The following is a 20681-nucleotide window of genomic DNA, read 5'->3' as shown; positions in this document are numbered from 1 at the left end:
CTTCCTTAAAATTTCAAATACCTGCTTGTTAAAAGCATCATCAAAAAAAAAACCCACCAACTTGGGAGAAAATATTAATAATACATTTATCTGACAAGTTTTTATCCAAAGTATAGAAAGAGCTCCCCAGGTACCTGGGTGGCTCAATCAGTTGGGCAGCTGACTTTGACTCGGGTCATGATCTCATGAGTTTGAGCACCGTGTCAGGCTCTGTGCTGACAGCTCAGAGCCTGGAGCCTGCTTCTGATTCTGTGTCTCCTTCTCTGTGCTCCTCCCCAGCTCACACACTTTGTCTCTTCATCAATAAACATTTAAAAACGTAAATAGAGCTCCCACAAATCAATAGTAAAGAAAATAAACCACCCATTTTAAGAAAAGGGCAAAAGACTGAGTGACTCAGTCAATGAAGTGTCTCACTCTTGTTTTCAGCTCAGTTCATGATCTCACGGTTTGTGTGAGTTCCAGCCCTATGTCCGGCTCTGCACTGACATCTCAGAGCCCGCTTGGGATTCTCTCCCTGCCTCTTCCCTGCTTGCATATGCTCACTCTCACTCTCTGTCAAAAAAAAAAAAAAATGTAAACTTTAACAATGCAACAAGATACCTTTTCACTCATGACAATGGCTAAAAGTTAAAAATCTGACAATATCAAATGGAGACGAGGATGTGAAACACTTGGAACTCTGAAAGATTGCTAATAGAAGTTATGAATAAATAGTACAGCCTGTTTGGAAAACTGATCGTTTACAAAGTTATATATACACCTGTATACCTTCAGTTACAAGGCTTTTACCCAAAAGAAATAATTATATATTCAAATATGTTTACAAAAAGACTTCTACAAGAATGTTCACCAAAATGTCCATCAAGAGAAAGGGAATAAACAAATTTTGACAGCTATGAACTAGAATACTGGTGAACAGTAAAAAATGATTTATTAATACACATACCAACATGGATGAATCTTAAAACATGTTGATCAAGAAGATAGATTAATGATGCAAATGGTGTGTTAATGTTTATATAAAGTTCTGAAACCTGCATCACTCATTTATGGTGATAGAAATCATTAGTTGTTGCCTCAGTGGGGGTGAAGGGAGTTACTTGCCAAGGAGAATTCTCTAAAAGAGGGAATGGTGTATATAGATATGTGAATTTGTTGGGTGGTAGAGATGTTTTACTGTTTTGTTTTAAGATTTTATTTTTAAGTAATCTCTACTCTCAGTGTGGGGCCCAAACTCAAGCCCTGAGATGAGCAGTGGGTGTCGTATGTAAGGAATGAATCACTGGGTTCTCTTCCTGAAGCCAAGAATATGCTGTATGGTAACAAACTCGAGACTAAGAATTGATAGTAATAATAATAATAAAATAAAATCCAGATTGACAATTTTTGTTTCTTAAACTGGAAAAAAATATAGTCACAGTCTACACTGACTGAATCAGCCAGGAGCCCCATTTTACATTTTTCATTGGAGTGGTGGTTACATAGCCCTCAAAATTCTCCAAGCTTTTTGAGCTCTGGAATTAAGATCTCTGCATTTTGTTGTGTATATAAATTCTACCTTGATTTTTAAAAATATTTAGAAAGCTGATTGGCAATTACCTTTGGAACATGTACTTCAGGATTCTTTTGATTCCCAGTTTTAAAGTTTAGAGTAAAACAATTGACTAGAAAAGTACATTTTGTCAATATTCTATAAGAGTATATCTACCATTTCATAATTTGATTACACTGTATCCTTGACACTATTTGCATTACTGTAAGTTTTCAAGTTCATGCATATAGAGATTCTTATTCACGCTCCAGGCTTCCTCCCAAATCACATTTCATCAAGAATTGTTGATTTTCTCTGTACATCCTCGTAATAAAAGCTGACTGGCCCTTTAACTTCAGACAAGTTTTTCTTTTCATTTTATGGCCATTTTTATTTTTAAAAAATCAAGTTGTATCACTTCTTGAAAGTTCCACTTTAATTCTTACTCCATGTGAATTTCCTGTCCCCTGGTACTCAAATGTATGTGTTACCAATCTTGAAAATTACAACATTGCAACGTGATTTATAAATAACTAAAATTGAGAATTTAAAATCTTCAACTATTAGAAGAAGAGTAATTGAAGACCATAGCCAGAGTGTACTAAAACTTCTTCGAAATATAATATTTTAGCTGAAAAGATTTATCAATTTTGCTTTTTATTCTGTATTTCATTTTTCTTTTTAAAAGACTCTTCCATTTTCCTGTAAAATTGATCCAAGTGGAAAATAACGTCATTTTTATCTAGCTACTTTTCATAGTCTCTGGCATACTCCTCCAGCCTTTCACTGAGTATCTGTGATATCCGTGCGTGAAGTAACCATCTAACCTGTTTAACTTTTAAAGGAAACAAAGGTGGTGGTGATGGTGTTTTACCCAGTGACTTGTGAGCTTGAAAAATCTCAGCCCATTTTTGCTGACGGCTCAAGGGGAGAATGTACCCTTCACCTTTGGGTTGCACACCAGCTTTGAATGAATTGTTGTAAAGTGTGTTCACTGTCATTCTGTTTAAATCATATTGGTCTCAAAATAATTCCAATGTTTAGTAAACATGGAGATAATATTCAGTTCAGTAATAAACAAATTAAGAGAACAGACTACTTTTATTTAATAGAGTAATAATGCTTAAAAATTGATATTGCCCATTATTGTTAAGAGCTTATACGTTGTTACACAGAACAGGAACTCTTCTACAGCTTCTGTGGAAGGCTAGTTGATAGTAGTCCTTAAAATTTTATTTTATTTTATTTTAGTGTTTATTTTGAGAGCAGGTGGGAGAGAACCCCAAGTAGGCTTCCTGCTATCATTGTAGAGCCCAGTGCAGGGCTTGATCCCACAAACCATGAGATCACAACCTGAGCCAAAACCAGGAGTTGGATGCTTAAACCGACTGAGCTGCCCAGGTGCCCCAATTCCCAAAATTTTAAATGTGGGTATCCTCCAGCTGATTCTTATCAGTGGAATTAGTAATTCTATTGCTAAGAATTTATTGTAAGAAATGAACACCAGATACTTAAAGATTTTCATTGTAGTATTCAGTACCATAACTGAAAACTTTTTAAAAATCCTAATATTCAACAGTGGGAATTGGTTAAAATGTGGCATAGTTAGCAAACAAAAAGCCTGTTAAAAAGGGATTCATTTCTGTTAATAGATAGTGGATTAAACATCTAGTTTTCTACACTACTATTAGACAGTATGCTGAAATTTTAAAAACTCAGAACAAAGAAGAAAAGAGAATAGAAAAGGAAAAAAAAAAAACCAGAAGTCAAAATGGACATGTGGTACTTGACTTAAGAGATCCTGAATTCTAAGCCAGTAAAGGCAAAGCTCAGAAAAAAAGCCAATTTACCACACAGAAATCCCAAAAGGCTTAGCACCAAAAGCCCTAGAGACAGATGTGAAGATGGCTACAAGCAGAAAGACACGGTACAGCATTTAGGAAGTCGTAGTTAAACTCTAAACCTTGCCCCCATTCACACTGTCTACCAGAAACACTTCTGTCCTAAACTCACCCAGCAAGGAATCTAACTCATTCAAAAGAAGAAAACTTAGTGGCGCCTGGGTGGCTTAGTCAGTTAAGCGTCCAACTTGATTTTAGCACATGTCATGATCTCCTCCTGGTTTGTGAGTTTGGGCCCCACATGAGGCTCTTAGATGACAGAGCAGAGCCTGCTTGAGATTCTGTCTCCCTCTCTCTCTCTGCCTCACCCTCTGCAAACTCTCCCTCTTCCTTTCTCTCTCACACACGCACACACACACACAAAAAAAACAAAAAACTAAAATTACAGATGGTTCTGTAAGATTACTATGTTGCATACCTGGTAATTGACAAGCTCCCTCCCTTAGCACAGAGTTTGCAGGTAGGTTTTGGCATGCTACTTCTAAATGTGAATGGACCGGCAAGGGTTATCTGACATTTGAAGAAAGTGTTTAATATTAAGAGACCAAAGCAGATAGTTAAAAAGTGTGAGATTTTATGTAGGAGGAGGCAGCCAAACTAACAGGAAAATAGAAGAGACTTGTGGTTACCAGAGGCAGGGCCTTGAGAGTGGGGCAGTTGGATGAAGGAGGTCAGTACTGCAAGGAAATGGGTGACGTAGTGACTTGTTTAACCGACTGAGCCACTCAGGCGCCGCTACGTGGTGACTTGTTAACACTGCCGTATAGGATATTTGAAAGTTGTTGAGAGTAAGTCCTAAGAGTTTTTACAAGGGAAGGAAAACTTTTATTGCTTTTATATCTGTATGAGATGATGGATATTAACTAAACTTACTTGTGGTCATTCTTTCACAGCATATGTAGGTGAAGACGTTATGCTATACACTTACATGGTGCGGGATGTCAAGTTTAAAAAAAAACATAGTATGATTTTATGTATGTTTAATCTTTGGGAATATATTCACTGTAACAGTTAACTGTAGGACATGGGATTAGGGAGCATTCGTTTTCTGCTTTCTAGTCTTGTTTTAATTTATTTCAAATAAGCCTGTGTCATAATCAGAAGAAATTTTCAAAGAGGGAAATAATTATTCATAAAAATTGAGAGCTATCAGATGCCATAATTATTTTGTGGGTATTAAACTATACTAATTAAATTAAGATCACTCTTTCTTTTGCAGAGTGAAATCCATATGTCTGAGGAAGCTATCCAGGACATACTGGAGCAGACAGAATCAGATCCAGCGTTTCAGGCACTTTTTGATCTCTTTGACTATGGTAACTAGACCATTTCTTTCAAGGCAATCAGAAGAAAAAAGTTTGTTTTTTAGGCGCCCTTTTTTTTTTTTTAATGTTTATTTATATTGATACAGAGAGAAACAGAGCATGATTGGGGAGGGGCAGGGAGAGAGAGGGAGTCACAGAATCTGAAGCAGGCTCCAGGCTCTGAACTATCTGCACAGAACCCAGTGCGGGGCTTGAACCCACAAACCGTGAGATCATGACCTAGGCCAAAGTCGGACGCTTAACTGACTGAGCCACCCAGGCGCCCCGAGTTTCTTAGGCACCTTAACCAAACTGAAGCAGCATTCTCAGAGCATCTGAAAAAATATCCCATTTTCATCAAAGCAGACCTATGGCTGTGAAGGGGCTAGGAATGGGGTAGGGTGGGGTTTTCTCTTAATTTTGGCTGTAAAAATAGGAAATATTTTGGACTTTGTGTTTTGTGTAGGCATTTTTGCCAGTCAACACAAATACGTTGAGGTAAACTATACATACGTTATACTAAACACAAGTGGGTAATATGAAAGGAGTAAAGAAATTGGCCACTGCCATCAATTTTAGGGTCTCGTGCAATGTTTTCAGAGTTAGTCTCCAAACCAGCATTATCTGAGAACATATTAAAAATGCAATTCTTGGACTCTCCAAATTCTGATATAGGCTAACGTTTAAGAACTGCCAGCCTATTAGAAAAATCTTTGTTTTTGACAATGACATACAAGGCAATATCCAAAAGACTATAATTTTAAACAAAACATAAAGTTAAACATTTTCTGGGTCACCGTTAGGCTGTGTTGACTGATGCTTATTGTTATTTTGATCATTTAACTGGTTGTTTCCCTGTTCCCTTTCTAACAGGTAAATCAAAGAATAATAAACAGATAGCACAAGGCATTTCCAGTCCACATCTGGACACCAGTCCCAGTGTAGTCTTAGCAGATGAAACTAATCTAGCAGTTAAAGGTTCTTTTGAACCAGAACAGTCTGGTAAGAATTTGATTTTGTTAATCTATATGCTAATATCAGTTTCAAAATTTCAAAGGCAGAAAATCTTGTATAGTTTGGAAGTTGTTCAAATTGCCATGTGGGGTTTCTTTTTCTTTTCATTAAAGAAAAAAATCCCAAGGCTTTGAGTAGTTTGATGAAAAGGAGAATTTTTAGTAATCATTCTTTCACGATGCAATAGATTGATGACATGCGCAATTTAGCATTACTAGTATTGACCAGTATGACAAAAGTCTGTAACATTTAACATAATTTTTGTGGTACACGTTCACATCTCCTCAATGTAAGGTTGCTGTGTGGTATTAATCATTTAGCCTGGTAAGCAAGTTCAGCTAATTGCTCAGGATCTGTCACTTGCTTAGAGGGAATTATCTACTATAGTGATGGTCTTGAATTCTGGATATTGTAAGGTTTTAGATCATATTCCTGTTTTCTGCTAAGTCAGTTTTTTACATTTCTGCCTCCCATACTAGTGGGGAAGCAGTGGAGTACACGTAAGTGACCCACCGTTACCACTTACTGAATGAGGGAAGGCAGTGAATATGTCCATCTTGTATCCTCGACATATTTGCCAATTTTTAAAAATTTTGTGAAATATAGCACTTGTACAGAATTATACAATAAAAGAAATGTATAGCTTTTTGAATTTCAGGCCAGCAAATACCTAATATAACCATCTCTTAAGTCAAAAAATTAGAACACTACCAGCACCATGGAAACCTCTTCACACGTGCCCTTCCCAGTCACTATTCCGTCCTTCTCTTCCTCACTGTTGTACTGGCATCTCACACTTGCTCAACTTTGTGCCTTTTTAGTGCCACCTCTATCCATTCTGCTAGTAAGAAGCTGTGCCAGAAGATCTTTCCTGCTGGGTTCTTTTTGGGGTTTTTTTTTTGTTTGTTTGTTTGTTGTTGTTGTTTTAGTTTATTCTGAGAGAGATAGAGCACAAATGGGGGAAGGTCAAAGAGAGGGGAGAGAGAGTTCCAAGCAGGTCAGTGTGCAAAGCCCAACATGGCAATTGAACCCATGAAACTGAGGTCATGACCTGAGCCGAAATCAAGAGTTGGACGCTTACCTGACTTAGCCCCCCGGCACGTCTCATAATCTGAAATGCCATTGCCCCTCTAGCTACCAGAAAAAACCTAAAAGCTCCCAAGTTTCACATCATGTCTTCCACAAACTAGTTTTGGAATATCTGAAACTACATTCCTACTTTGAATCCTCTGCCTACACCCAAGCCCAGTCCTGGAATTGATAAATTGGATTACAGTGGTGTTTTGTGCAGAAGATTGTGTTTCAGTTACACATTCAGTGCTCTCCTGTGCACAGAATGAAACGCCAGATCTCCTTGTCTCAGAAAGTCCTGCATTTCACTGACATTGACTACCCTCCACGCACGTGGTCTGCATGTCATTTCCACCCACCTCCTCACAGTAGGGATTCAGATGTGCTCTGAACCAAAGAAAAGTTTACCAGTGTCACATTAAGAGAATTATAGACAACATATATTTTTCTGGATTTTTCCCTGTGTTTTTCATGTTCATTGTTAATGCTTTCTGTCCTACATTGTGAATTCTCTGACACGGTACATCAGTGCTGTGTTGTTTTCTGAAACCTCCTTCTTATTCCAGCCGTCACAGTTCTTTTATTTTTTAAGCTCTCATGTAATAGCTCCTTTGTAACACTTTGTCACGTCTGTGAGACAGAAAGAGGTGCCTTTGGCTCCTACACTATTACAGTTTTTCCATGTCTGCCTCCCTGACTAGACTGCTCTCCCGAGGGGCAGAGACGAGGTCATTTGTCTTCGTATCTCAGTGCTAATCATGTGGCTGACCTTTAGAAAGTGTGGGTTGAATGTTACAGATAGAAGACAGTAACATCAAATGTTGATCATGCGAAGTGTACTTGGCCCATTGCTCCGTAAAAAATATATCAGATAAAGTAAGGTCAGTAGTAACGGTCTGAAAAGCCAGCTTTTGTGAAAACAGCTGCGTGTGTGGGGCCAGCTTTACATGCTGATAAATACTGGATTTTCTGAAACCTGTATACTTTCTCGTTCATTGAGTCATTTGTTTTCCAAGATGTTTAAAAAACAATTTGGCACTTAACTCAGAAAGGCATGGCGAGTGGGGGCGAATGGTACCTATAAATTTTCTGATACTCATAAAATGTGAGATACGGTTTTTCAGACTTCCACTTATGGGTATGTCAGAGATGAGTTGCTTTCTTGGGAAAACAGGTTTTGTAGTAAACATGACTCCCTCGGAAAGTAGTGCATACTCCCTATCTGTCTCTGCCATTCTGTTTTGCAGGTGATCAGTCTGGGCAGCCCCCGTTTTGTCTGTCCTATCAAAACGAAGACCCATCAAATCCAAACAGCAGCAGCCATGATGAGCCTAGACAGGAAGCCCAGGAACACTTTTCTCAGATAAGCTCTAGCGTCCAGAAAAAGGCATTTAAAACGGGTGTACCTAATGAACAGAAGTGTAACCTTGATATTACCTTTGAATCTGTGCCTCATTTGAATGACTTTAACCAAAGAGTAAATTCTGATGCCGAATGTAGTCAGCGTTGTGCCGAATTATACACCCATCAGATGTCTACCGAAACTGCCATGGCAGTGGAGGTTGGAAAGAGTTCTCTGTTGCCCGATGCGCCACGTGATTCACCGTTACAGCCTGATCAGTCTGGTATACCAGTAACGTCATTTGTTTCCCTCGGTGGGGACACTAACAGTGAAAACTTGATTCTCTCTGAGAAGAGTTCTCAGCTTTTATCCCAAAATATTCCATTAACTGGAAAGACAACTAAAACAAGTCAGTTTTGTGAAAGCTCTAACAACGTAGGAAAACTTAAAACTAACCTCCCTGATTATAAGTCACCAGACCCTAAAGAGATTCTCCAGAGTAAAACTGAGATTCACAATGGTTTGCCAGTTGCATCACAACAGCGTGCGGATTGCCATGATGATTCTCCACTTCACAGCAAGATACTACCTGTATCGGTTGAAAGTTCGGGTTTAAATGTATCTGAACAAGTAGACATTCGCCTGGAAGATTCAGCATCTTCAGTTAAACAGCCCCCAAATGGTTCATCATCTCTTGAGTTAAATCATATGGAAGAATGTGAAACTCAGCCCTCAAGGTCTGAGAAAGTTGCTGATGATTCACAAGAGCCTTCATCTTTAAAAGAAGATGGAGATAGTATTTTTCTCACTTTAAGTGAGAATGGTAACTGTGGGGAAGTTGCACTGATTGCTCCTGAAGGTGATCCTGTAGAAAAATGCTCTGGTCCCTCAGACTCTGTGTGTTCTTCAGTGGGAGGTCCCCTCCCTGAGTCCCAGAACACCACCAGTGACAGACCTGGCATTGACAGCTCGGCAGATGTCGATGCAGCAAATATTGTTTCTCTTAAAATTATCATTAGCGACGATCCATTCGTTTCCTCGGATACTGAACTGAACAGTGCTGTTTCTAGTATCAGTGGGGAAAACCTGCCGACTATACTACTGTCCTCTCCTGCTAAGTCACCTGCCAAAAATGCAGAATTGGTTAAGTGCCTGTCTTCAGAAGAAGCCACAGGTGCCCTCACATCTGCTGAGAGAACAGGGGATTCAACATCGGCAGAACAGAGCCTCTTGGCCCTCAAGCCCGAAGAACCCACAGTGAATGCTCAGAGTGAAGGCAGTGTTTCTTTTTCAACCAGTGCCCCACCGTGCATTTCCAAGGATGGTGGGTACATACAGTTGATGCCAACCACAAGCACAACTTTCGGAAATTCAAGTAACATTCTGATAGCTACATGTGTGACTGATCCGACAGCCTTAGGAACCACTGTCAGTCAGTCCAACGTTGTGGTGTTGCCTGGAAATTCCGCACCTGGGACTGCTCAGCCCCCACCGCCTCAGTTACAGACCCCGCCAAGGTCAAACAGCGTATTTGCTGTCAATCAAACCGTGTCACCCAGCTTTTCACAAGGTAACGCTAAGAACACATTGAAGTTCATTTCTCTGGAATGGGATCTCACTTCTCTTGTGTGTGCAGTTACTGACTAGGAGGTAATAAATCCTGAACAGGTAGTGTAAGAAAGACAAATTTGTGTTTATGCCCTTTTTTCGCCCTAATTAATTCACTCAAACCTTTTTTTAAATCTACTGGAAAGTTAGAATCCATGGGAACCTGGGTGGTTCAGTCATTTGAGCGTCTGACTCCTGACTTCGGCTCAGGCCACGATATCACAATTCGTGGGTTTTGAGCCCCATGCCAGGCTCTGTTCTGGCAGTGTGGGGCCTTCTTGGGATTCTCTTTCCCTCTATTTCTACCCGCCCCACCTCCCCCAAAATAAACTTTTTAGAATAGTCACAGGATTCAGTGGCTTTAGTGATTCTTGAAGATGGAGCTGATGGTACATCAATCATCTATCTTTTCCTATATATTGGTTCCCACACTCCTTTCCCTTCTTTTGTACTGTAGGCATATAATAAAATGCTTGAAGTGCCGTTTAAAATAACATAAAAGAGGAGTCAGGTATTAGAGAATGTGGGACTTGAGCTGAAGCTGAGAGGAATGACGTGGTAATTGGCGTAAAAAAGGGGAAATTTTTTTTTTTTTTTTTTTTTTTAGTTTTTGTATTTATTTTGCGAGAAAGAGCAGAGGAGGGACAGAGAGACCGAGAATCCGAACTGGGTTCCATGATGTCAGCAGAGTCTGACACGGGGCTTGATCCCACCTGAGCCAAAATCAAGAGTCGGATGTTTAATAGAGTGAGCCCCCAGGCACCCCAAGGAAGGGAATTCTTAAGTGTAGCTAGGTATTTGAGAGACTGAAGTGGGTATTTGTGAAAGTGAGATCCACCTGACAGGACCTGTTAGTGACTGTAAGGAAAAGTTTCACTTGTGGGACAGGGATATATTAGGATAGCCACAGACTATGTTGTGGATTTCTAGGGACCATATAAGCATTGTAATTTCCCCCTATAGTTTTTGATGGTTTGTACACTTCCCTGGACCCTTTTTACCAGTACCATTTGAGGTTATAAGTTGGAGTTCTGAGCAAGTCTTGAGCTGTAAACATTCAATTGAGACCCTAATTTGCTGGTGTAAGATTCAGACTTGAACCCTTCACCATCAATCTTCTAACTGGTTTCACTATTCTATCTGGACAGTCAGCATATAACTATAATGTGATCTCCTGGTTGTGAAGTCTAATGCATTATGATATTTACGTTGACCAAATGCTGTAAGATTACTTTGTATATTTGTGTGTGTGTGTGTGTATGTATTACAGGCCTGAGGTCTTTCACTGTTTTACATTTAATCATGCCGTCAACTCCTAGGGAATGGGCTCCAGCAACTCGGGTCCTTTCCATTGATTCTCACAAAGTGTTTGAGTGGGGCAGGCTGGTGCTGCATTTGAACCTTTCTTTTTCTGTTCCTTCTTTATCTTATCGTTTTCCTTCATGTACTTCAAGAAGCTCTCTAGGCTCTTGAGTGCTTAATATGCTCAATATGTATGTTACTTCTTGGCAGGAATCTTGACCTTAACTTATTCGTAATAATGCCAAAAGCATGCCAGGTAACATCCTAGACTCTTCCAGTTTTGCCGGGTAACTTTTGTGGGGTACCCCTTTTTTAACGGCCATTCCCTTGATGTCTGCAACGTCACCTCTCTCGTAAACTGGCATGGATGCAGCCAAAGAGCAACAGCGTATTTTCTGAAAGACCTAGAGAACATACAGTGGGTACTCCTCCTCTTTCCCTTTGAGTTGGTCATTTTTGTGAATTACTGGAGGATAGCAGTTCTGGGCGAAAGAGCCATAAGACTAATATTCAGATTGCCTTTTTCTTAATTTATAAGCCTGGCGGGTGTTCCTAAATATTTTAAGGAGAATAGATTCTAAGGAAAGGAGATCTAATTTTATAGAATTTATTTTAGGTCAATAATTACTTCGGAGTCTCTTATTTATGAGAATCTTACTGAGATTTTTTTTTTTTAGGATCTGCCATCATAATTGCCTCTCCTGTCCAGCCTGTACTCCAAGGAATGGTGGGGATGATCCCTGTATCTGTGGTTGGACAGAACGGAAATCCCTTTCCTGCTCCTCCTCAGCAGGTAAGATTTCTGAACAGAAAACGGCACAGTGATGCTCCTCAAATGCAGTACAGTTAATGGCTGCTTTTCTTTTAGGTCCTTCATATGCCTTTGGCGGCACCTGTGTGCAATAGAAGTATCCCTCAATTCTCCATCCCTCCAAAGTCTCAGAAGTCTCAGGGACTGAGAAACAAGCCTTGTCCAGGTACATTTTTAAGTTCATTACTGTCAGTTTTATGTCTCTATATGCATTTGTTTGCAGCAACACCACAGTATTTTCTTTTGGAACACCTGTCTCATTCTCAGCAGGTGATTGTCCAACCTTTGCTTAAAGTTAACTTGTATGTGGTGGCAGTAACATCAGAAGTTCAGAGAGAAGAGAAAAGATTAAAATTAATTTTATTGGCCATTACATACATTATAGGAAAAATCTTAGATCCTTTCCTCATAACCATATGCAAAGGTAAAAGGTGAACTCCAAGATGATTAAGGACCTAACAATGTAAACCAAAACAATTAATAAAGGAGATGTAAGAAAGTGTCTTAGTGGCACAAGAATAAAAGAATTGCTTTAAAAATGAAAAATTGTAAATGGAGAAAGTTGATAGCACCGACTACTCCAAAATTAAAGATTCCTGCTCCACAGAAGACACTGTATACAAAATAAACCCTGTCTTCATTTTGGGGTTGCATCTACTTCTTAGACTTCCCATCCTCGTGGATGGCGAATGCCCGTGGTACCAGCCTGGCCCACAGCCTCACCCCCAGGATCCTTGGACCCCTCCCTCTCCAAGTCTGTGTGTGCATGCCAGCCAGCCTCTCCCGTAGCTTCACCTTCAGTCTGTCAGTTCTTACTAGGCCTGTGCAATGTTTAAGGGCAAGAAACCCGTTTCAGCATACACTGTTTCCCATGTACCAGTGAGCCCCTGCTGCCATTGTGAGCTACTGTTACTTGAACCGTCACATTTCACCTGACCTCCCATTTCCTATGTGGATTCACTTCCTCCCCCATCCAGGCTAGACCCACAGTGTATGATCTCAGCCAGCACATTCCCCCTACCATCCCTCTTGCTACCATCCAGCCCCGGGCCTGTCCAGCCACCCATCCCTGCCTTAGTACCTGGGCTCTCCAGCATTACATTCGAAGTGGGGCCGTTCACTGCCACCTAACAGTCACTCCACATGAACTCCTAGTGTCCTTTCCCATCCCTCTTCAGACTCTTCCAGACTTCCACAGCTCTTCTCACATCTGTCCAGGCCCTACCCTCCTCGCTTCAGGCCGGTGATCTTGTTCCCACCTCGATCAATAGGAAACTGCATTTTCTCACATCATTCCCATTTGCTGTGTACCTGTTCTTCCAGAATTATTCCTCCCTTTCCTTTCTTTCTTACAGGAATAATGATCTCACTCTGCCTAAGATTAATGCAGTCTGCCTGCATTTTCTGTCTTCTGTATATCTTAAATTTTCTTGTTTGGATCCTTCCCTCTCTGGCTGTAAAGTTCCTTGGGTTTGTCTCCTCTGCCAGCCCTTTCTTTATCCCCAAAACTTCCCGTCTCCCATTCTTTCTTCATCCATATAACTGTCTTTTCTCTTGTTTGCACTACAGCTGTTTAAATGGTGATCATCACTGCTCTCCTGATAATGCCATGTGCTTTGCATGTTTTCTGTTCTGCCTTATTCCTTCTAGCAGTTGACATTCTCGGTGGCTTCTGGACCCACCGTGAAACCACTGCATTCCTGCTCTCGTGCCTCACTCAAGACCTTCAAATTCTGCATGTCTCGGCCTCTCACCTCTTCCTTGTCAAAGACTTCCTCTTCTGCCTGCTTTTTTCTCCTTGGTTAATGTCAGCATTGAGTCCTCCTTCACCTGTATATCTTTGTGAATGCCATTCCTGTCTCCAAGGCCTCCTCATCTCTTACCTGAACTATTTGTAGCCATCTATGTAGAATTTCTGTTTGCAGTTTTCTTTCTTCTCTAGTCCATCTTCTACACTACTGCCAGAATGACTTTCTAAAACGTAAATTTATTTATGCATCTTCCCTGTTTAAAACTCTTAAGGATTCTCTGTGAGACTTTTTGCATAGGAGTGTCTCTCAGTCGGTTGAGCATCTGACTCCTGGTTTCAGCTTGGGTCATGAGCTCACGGTTTGTGAGTTCAAGCCCTGTGTCAGGCTCTGTGCTGACATTGCAGAGCCTGCTTAAGATTCTCTCTTTCTCTTCCTCTCTCTCTCAAAATAAATACATATTTTAAAAAAAGAAACCTTTTGCAAAATCCACAAGGTCCTTTATGAGCTCATCTTTGCTTTTCTCTCTAGTTTCGTATCTTGCTACTCCCCACATAAATTCCTGAGTCCATGGAAATTAAAATATGACTATTAAAACTCCAGAGTTGGTGTTCTGCCTGACTTAGGCTTGCAAACATAACAGTTAAAGGGCACAATTTCAAAATAGGCATAATATTTTGCTTTCTTTAACTTTCTGGATCTAAGGAGGACCCCTAAATGCCCTGTTGAGCATTATAATTATAATGCATTCTAGATCCAGAGATTGGATTCATAATATTTGCCTGAAGTTGGAAGCAAGTCATTTACTCCATGTCTATTTCCTCTGTCAAATGGTTGAGTGGCTGTCTTGTATATAAAATTAGAAGCTGCTTTACACCCGGTATGTGAGAGACTTCATTTGTACATCAGCTGTCATTTACATTTTTCTCATGATGTGTGTCTGTGGTCTGTTCCATTTTCTTTCATAGTAACGTACTTTTCCTCTCAGGAATAGTTTTCTTTTCTAATTATTTCATTTATAATTCCAGGAAAGCAGGTAAATAATTTGGTGGATTCATCTAGTCATTTAATTGGATGTCATGCACAAAGGTGAGCATATATGTAGTTTCCATCATAGATTTTTTGAATGCTCAGATAAACATAAAGGCTGTCTTTATGTTGCTAAACATAGTTATTTGTCTGTTAGCAGAACTGAAGTGTCTGACAAGAGCGTGGCCACTGCTCTCGGGAAGAAGCTGGAAGAAGTCACAGTCCCTTTCTCCTTAGAGAGTCTCGTTCCAGCTAGCAAGCCATCTGAAAGCCACAGACGCGTGCTCTGTTTTGATAGCACCACTTCTGTGGCGAATACACCGGACACAAACCATAAGACAGTGTCCCAAAACAAGGAGAGGAGTGACATTTCATTTCCTAGTCTTGAGTCACCCACTGTGTCCTCCACCTCCAAGCCCCCTTCTAATAATGCTCTTAAAAGAGAGAGAGAGAAACCGCCTTTACCCAAGATTTTATCTAAATCAGAAACTTCCAGTAGCCGACATACCACCACAAAAGAAACTCAGTCAGAAAAGAGAGTCTCACCAACAGAAATTGTACTTGAATCTTTCCATAAAGCAACAGCTAATAAGGAGAATGAATTATGCAGCGATGTTGAAAGGCAGAAAAATCCCGAAACTTCAAAACTGTCAAATGGGCAGCAAAATGGGGGTTTACGGAATGAGAAAACCGTAGCTTCATTGCAAGAACTGACCAAAAAACAAGGCACGTCCTCAAGTAGTAGAAATGTCCTTTCAGTAGGTGCAGCTGGGAAGGATCCAAAGCAAGAACAAACAAAATCTGGCGGGTCTGTGGCTAACCCGCTAACCAAACCTGGCACAGACCTGCTACAGGAGGGTCAGTGGCACAGCCCAGTCAGTAGGCTCCCCGATAGCTCTGACTCCCCCATACCCCGGACAGCGGGCTCAGGGGCAGGCGACAGGCATAAAGAAGAACCTAGAGATGGGATCAAGGTCCCCTCTGCTAGGCGTTTTGGTGAAGACAGTAGCACAGCCAAAGCTATGGTCCCTCCTGTCACCCCAGACCTGCCTGCCTGCAGCCCAGCCAGCGAGACAGGGAGTGAGAACAGTGTGAACATGGCCGCCCACACGCTGATGATTCTGTCCCGAGCCGCCATCTCCAGGACCACCTCTACCACTCCCCTGAAAGACAACACGCAGCAATTCAGAGCATCTTCAAGGAGCACCACCAAAAAGCGAAAAATTGAGGAATTAGATGAACGTGAACGAGCCTCCCGTACTTCCAATAAAAATCTTGCAAGCTCATCACTACCAATGAAAAGGAAGAAAATTAAGGCAAGTTTGAAAGTCTTACTTTCAAAACCACACCTTTACCCTTCCTTCAGGGCTCACATTAGAGAGCTCCCGGAGCCACGTGACAGCACGTTCTGGTCAAGACCGCTCTGGGTTTTGGTTGACAGAGTGTATTCATGGCAGTATGTCTCAGCCAGTGTGGTGCTCAGAGTGTGTCTAGGTGACATGGAGCGTTTGCAGAACCGTTGCTAAGCCATTTATCTGTAAACCTCTTGGGAAAATGGGGTTTTTGTTTCTGCCACAGTAGGACCCAGGTGTTTTGGGGAAATGACATAAGGCATAAAAGATTGGGAAGCCGCTATGTGTGGAATTACCAAGTAAAAACCACTTTGCAGCTCCTCCTCCCGGGCGTTTTCCATACGTCCCGCCATCTCTTCCCTTGGCTCTGACAGATGCTACTTTGTTGGAGTGGAGTAAAAATTATGTTTACTTGCTTTTTGTTTGACCATAGCTCTCTGTGGGAGGGTAATGCAGGGGGAGCACTGGTAACTGAAACCCATTTTTCCTAAAACTCTTTAGCCATTTAGTAAGTGAAAGGAACAGAAAGAAAGATGTTCAGGATGTCCTGCGGGAAGTACGGTGTCAGGGCGTGTTGGCTTTGATGCCGCGCACGCCGGGGTTGGAATCCCGAGTCTCCTGCTCCCTGGGTCTGTGGCTGTGGAGAGGCCTGTGGCCCCGAGCGGCGGCTGCATCTCTTGCTCTGAGGTTACCGCACGTCTCCCCCCAGGGCAGTGTGCGGAAGATGCCTGGTGTGTGCGCTCAGTCTGGGGACTTGAACGGTGCCTGTGACTTGTGTTAGTCAAGCTGCTAAGGTTTGTGGTTCGGTAATAATGACCACCTTTATAGAAAGCACGTTCTGTCTTACTCAACATTGATAAACTGTGGATTTATATAATGTCTTTTGCCCCTAATGTTAAAGTACCACTGAAGTATAATTTATTAACTTTGGATTTATAAAATGTGTTTCTGCTTCTCTGTATAACTAAAATTCCAGTGAACTAAAAGTTGTGGCAGAATTATAATAGTATAGGAAGAACCTGATAAGAGGTTCTAAATGACAGTTTTTGGCCTTGTTTGAGTTCAATATGTTAACTTAGGTTTATGTTTTCTGTTTTTTTCTTTTCTTTCTTTTTTTTTCTTTTCTTTTTTTTTTTTTTTAACAGAAAAAGAAGCTACCCAGTTCATTTCCAGCTGGAATGGATGTGGACAAATTTTTGTTATCATTGCATTATGATGAGTAAACACTCTGAACCTAAAAGAACAGTAGCTGTTTAAAACTCGTACCCTTAAACTCTGAGTGTAGGGAATGAGACACTGACAGGACCTGACCTGCACTTTCCTTCTCCTGAAATTTCACTTTATACCTAAATCATGCTGTTTCTGAAGCAGCTTCCTACTTTGTAAATAGATGTACCTGGTATATTTTTTATTTCGGAAAAAAAAAATTTGCAGAAATGTAAGTAAATCCAATCTGCAAGACTGTATAGCTGTGACAATTGTGTACTGTAAATACTGTATGAATCTGCTTGAAATAGAGGTTCAATCAGCCTAGTGTTCTTACATTGTGTTTCTTGACTCCTTTGATCCCTAACTCTGAGCTAGATGCATCTGGAGTAGTTTCTCACTTTTGGGGGGAAATGATGCTTATACTTAAAATTGCCTTTGGTATCTGTCCTACAGGACCTTTGAATTCAGCCACAAGGATAGTACAGAAGGGAACACAACCTCACCTGGTGGTAGAGCGACCAGAAAGTAACAATTTAGGATTTTTTCTAGAGGGAATACTTTATTACCCATAATTACAGTAAAGGTTATATTCCTGAAATTTTATGCTTTAACTGTTTCTTCTGATGGTTCTGGTCTCTTTGTTTTAAAGAGAATTTTGTAAACCGTTTTGGAGTGTTCTAATCTTTTGTTTATGACTTTTAAGATCTTTTACAGAACTTTAAATGTTTAGACTGTTGAGCCATACGAAGTCTGTTCATGTGGTAGCTCATATTCCTTGGTGTGTACGTCCTTCTCCCCCACATACTGGCGCTTTGAAAAATTGCACTAATCCATAGCACTTGTTACATAGTTGTAACCAGTGCACATCTGATTTAAGTCTTGTGTTCTGGGTTAAAGCTTGTGTGGGGGACCATTGTTTGGGAAGCTACGTCCATCATGAGATGTAAAAAGAAAAATCATAGTTTTATATTTTAATTTAGGTTCTCCTAAAATGGGCTGTTAAGTAACTGTGTCTATACTTAGATATAGTGCCCCCCTAAGGTGTTACAAAGAGTTACAGAGTCCTTAAGGAGAATGAAAGAGGTGCCTTCTCTGTTTCAGACTCGCACACATCAGTCAAGTTGAAAAATTGGTTTCAATCTTTATGAGAACAGAAATTATCATTCATATCTGACCAGTTGTGCCTAGATTAAAGTATATTCTCTTAAGTGCTTTCTGTGTGGTTAAATATCAGTATATCAGGGTTTTTCTCTACAGATGTGTATGTTAAAGAGTCCTTTTCCTCTTTTTTTTTTTTTTTTTAAATACTGGGCCTTTAAAAAACTAAATCGATCTTACTCCTCTTGATCAGTGTGGAAATCACATCGTAATTGCTGGACCTTACTGCAGAAATTTGTCTTGTGCGAAATGGTTATGATATGGCAGTGGTCTTTTCATAAGGAAGTACATATCATACACTTAATGTTTATTTAACTCGATTTGATACTGTACTACAGTTAGGTTTGAATAAATATTTTCATTAACTTCACAAGTTTGAATACTTTATATTGGTAGTCATTCTCATTTAGATACTTTGAGTAAATTCCTTTGCAAGCCACTTTTTCAGAAGTTCACATAATGTTGGAAAATACAGATTTGCTTCTCATTCAATTAATATGTATTAGTGTTAAAGTTTGCTTTATTCAAGAGTCTTAGGTCACTAGCTAGGAGCCATTAGATATAGTCCAGAAACAACTTGTACTTGGAGCTTTCATTCACATTCAAGAGTTAAACCATAATCCCTATTTTACCTTAAAAGTCCAAATGTCCTGGACTTATTTGTAGTGTATACTTGGTAACCTGTTTAACAGTCAGATGCTCAAGGACTGCATTTCAGGATCAACTTGTGGCTACTTTTAGAACTATGTGTAAGGATCCACTCTTTATTGTGGACATTACTTACTGGTTACTGTAGTCATGTGTCAAATCTGTGAATTCTTGTCATTAAAATGTTTGATTATTTTAGCCCTGGATATCACTAGGACCTTTAAGTGTGTTGGAGTTGTGCATGAGAGGGACGTCTGTCCGCATTCAGCCAGAGGCTGCGTGTCATGACTCTTGAGAGAGGATGAGATTTTGGTTTTGATGAGGAGTAATTTCAAATACAATATGATTATATGTTTTACATTCATTATTTCTCAGGCCACTATCTTTCAGCCACAGCCTCAGCTTCTTGAAATTCTGTATGAAGTTTTGACTTTATTATTAGCCCTTTTTTTGTTTTGTTTTGTTTTTTTGTTTTGGTTTTTAGATACGCTCCATGCCCAATATGGGGCTTAAACTCACAGTCCCCTGAGGACGAGTCATGGGCCCTGCCGACTGGGCCGGCCAAGCCTAGGATTTTTCTCTTCACAGACTTTTTCTTTTTATAAATATTAGTTAACATTTGGCATACTTTTTTCCTAAATTATTTTTTCTGTATAGCTGAACTTAAACTGTAAATATAACATCCTAAAGCTTTTTTTCACTTCAAATAATATCAAGCATTTTCCAGTTTTTACCAACAGAGAAAAAAACATTTACATGACAGCCATTAAGAGTCATGATTTTAATTTATGAATGAATAAAAAGCTTAGAAAGTTTTAAAAAAACAGCACTGACAGATTTGTAACCAGATACCCATTTGTGTTACCAGTTGCTTCCTTAGGAGACACTTGAGTGGCATTACCAAGTTAAAAACTGAGTGTACATATATTTTTAAGGATATCAGAATATTTTGCCAAATTCTTGTAGAAAATTTTTTCTGCCACAGCATCTGCTTATTCCTTACCAGAGATCTAGTGAAGAGTGTCATCACTGGTTTCTAGGCTTCTATTTCTTGACTTATTAAAATTAGGAATTACCTCCTAACCCATGTAAAATTTGCTTTGGTATCTGGTAGGAGGTGTAAAGATCAAAGTCTGTTTTTTCCCTAAATATTTAACCATTTTACTCTATAATTGATTAAGATAAGGTTTCTCTCTTCACATACGTTTACTTATAATGTCTCCCTTACTCAGTCCTGATCCACAGTCTCTTACAATTCTAAAATCCAGAAGGTTCTGACATCAACTTTTCCCCCTTAGTTTAGCCTCAAAATCATTTTATGGCAAAACCTGACCTGATTTGACATGAGGCTACATGAATCTTTATCTCATTTGGTATGGATATTCATGTTTTACTAGAAAAGTAGTAATGTGCTTAATTACTGTGCTGTTTGAGATTCAACTGGCTGTGTATAATATATATACATTGTGTTACTTTTTAAAATCCTGAATATTCTGAATCAGGAAACCCAGCTAACCGTAAAGGTGTAAGACCAAAGATGTTGAACCTGTATTAAATTTATACATACAGGGGCACCTGGGTGGCTTAGTCAGTTGAGCATCCAACTTCAGCTCTGGTCGTGATCTCACAGTGAGTTCGAGCCCTTTGTAG

The 20681-nt window shown here is 40.0% G+C and overlaps 1 protein-coding gene across 2 annotated transcripts in view; it reads left to right on the top strand.

Moving 5' to 3' along the window:
* LOC115306920 (protein NPAT) overlaps positions 1 to 18753 on the top strand; it is a 44145-nt gene extending 25392 nt beyond the window's left edge. The window contains exons 11-18 of one of the 2 annotated variants that reach the window (XM_029957489.1): positions 4655 to 4751; positions 5613 to 5741; positions 8072 to 9736; positions 11754 to 11869; positions 11945 to 12053; positions 14664 to 14724; positions 14825 to 15980; positions 17162 to 18753. In XM_029957489.1, coding sequence (XP_029813349.1) covers positions 4655 to 4751; positions 5613 to 5741; positions 8072 to 9736; positions 11754 to 11869; positions 11945 to 12053; positions 14664 to 14724; positions 14825 to 15980; positions 17162 to 17239 — 3411 coding nt within the window. In that variant the 3' untranslated portion in view covers positions 17240 to 18753. Of the gene's footprint in view, positions 1 to 4654; positions 4752 to 5612; positions 5742 to 8071; positions 9737 to 11753; positions 11870 to 11944; positions 12054 to 14663; positions 14725 to 14821; positions 15981 to 17161 lie in introns of both variants that reach the window. The other variant, XM_029957488.1, reaches the window with a different exon arrangement.
* Positions 18754 to 20681: the final 1928 nt, after the last annotated feature.

This window comes from Suricata suricatta, chromosome 11 (assembly GCF_006229205.1).
Source record: "Suricata suricatta isolate VVHF042 chromosome 11, meerkat_22Aug2017_6uvM2_HiC, whole genome shotgun sequence".
NCBI lineage: Eukaryota > Metazoa > Chordata > Mammalia > Carnivora > Herpestidae > Suricata > Suricata suricatta.
This window is presented reverse-complemented; position numbering and strand designations above follow the sequence as displayed.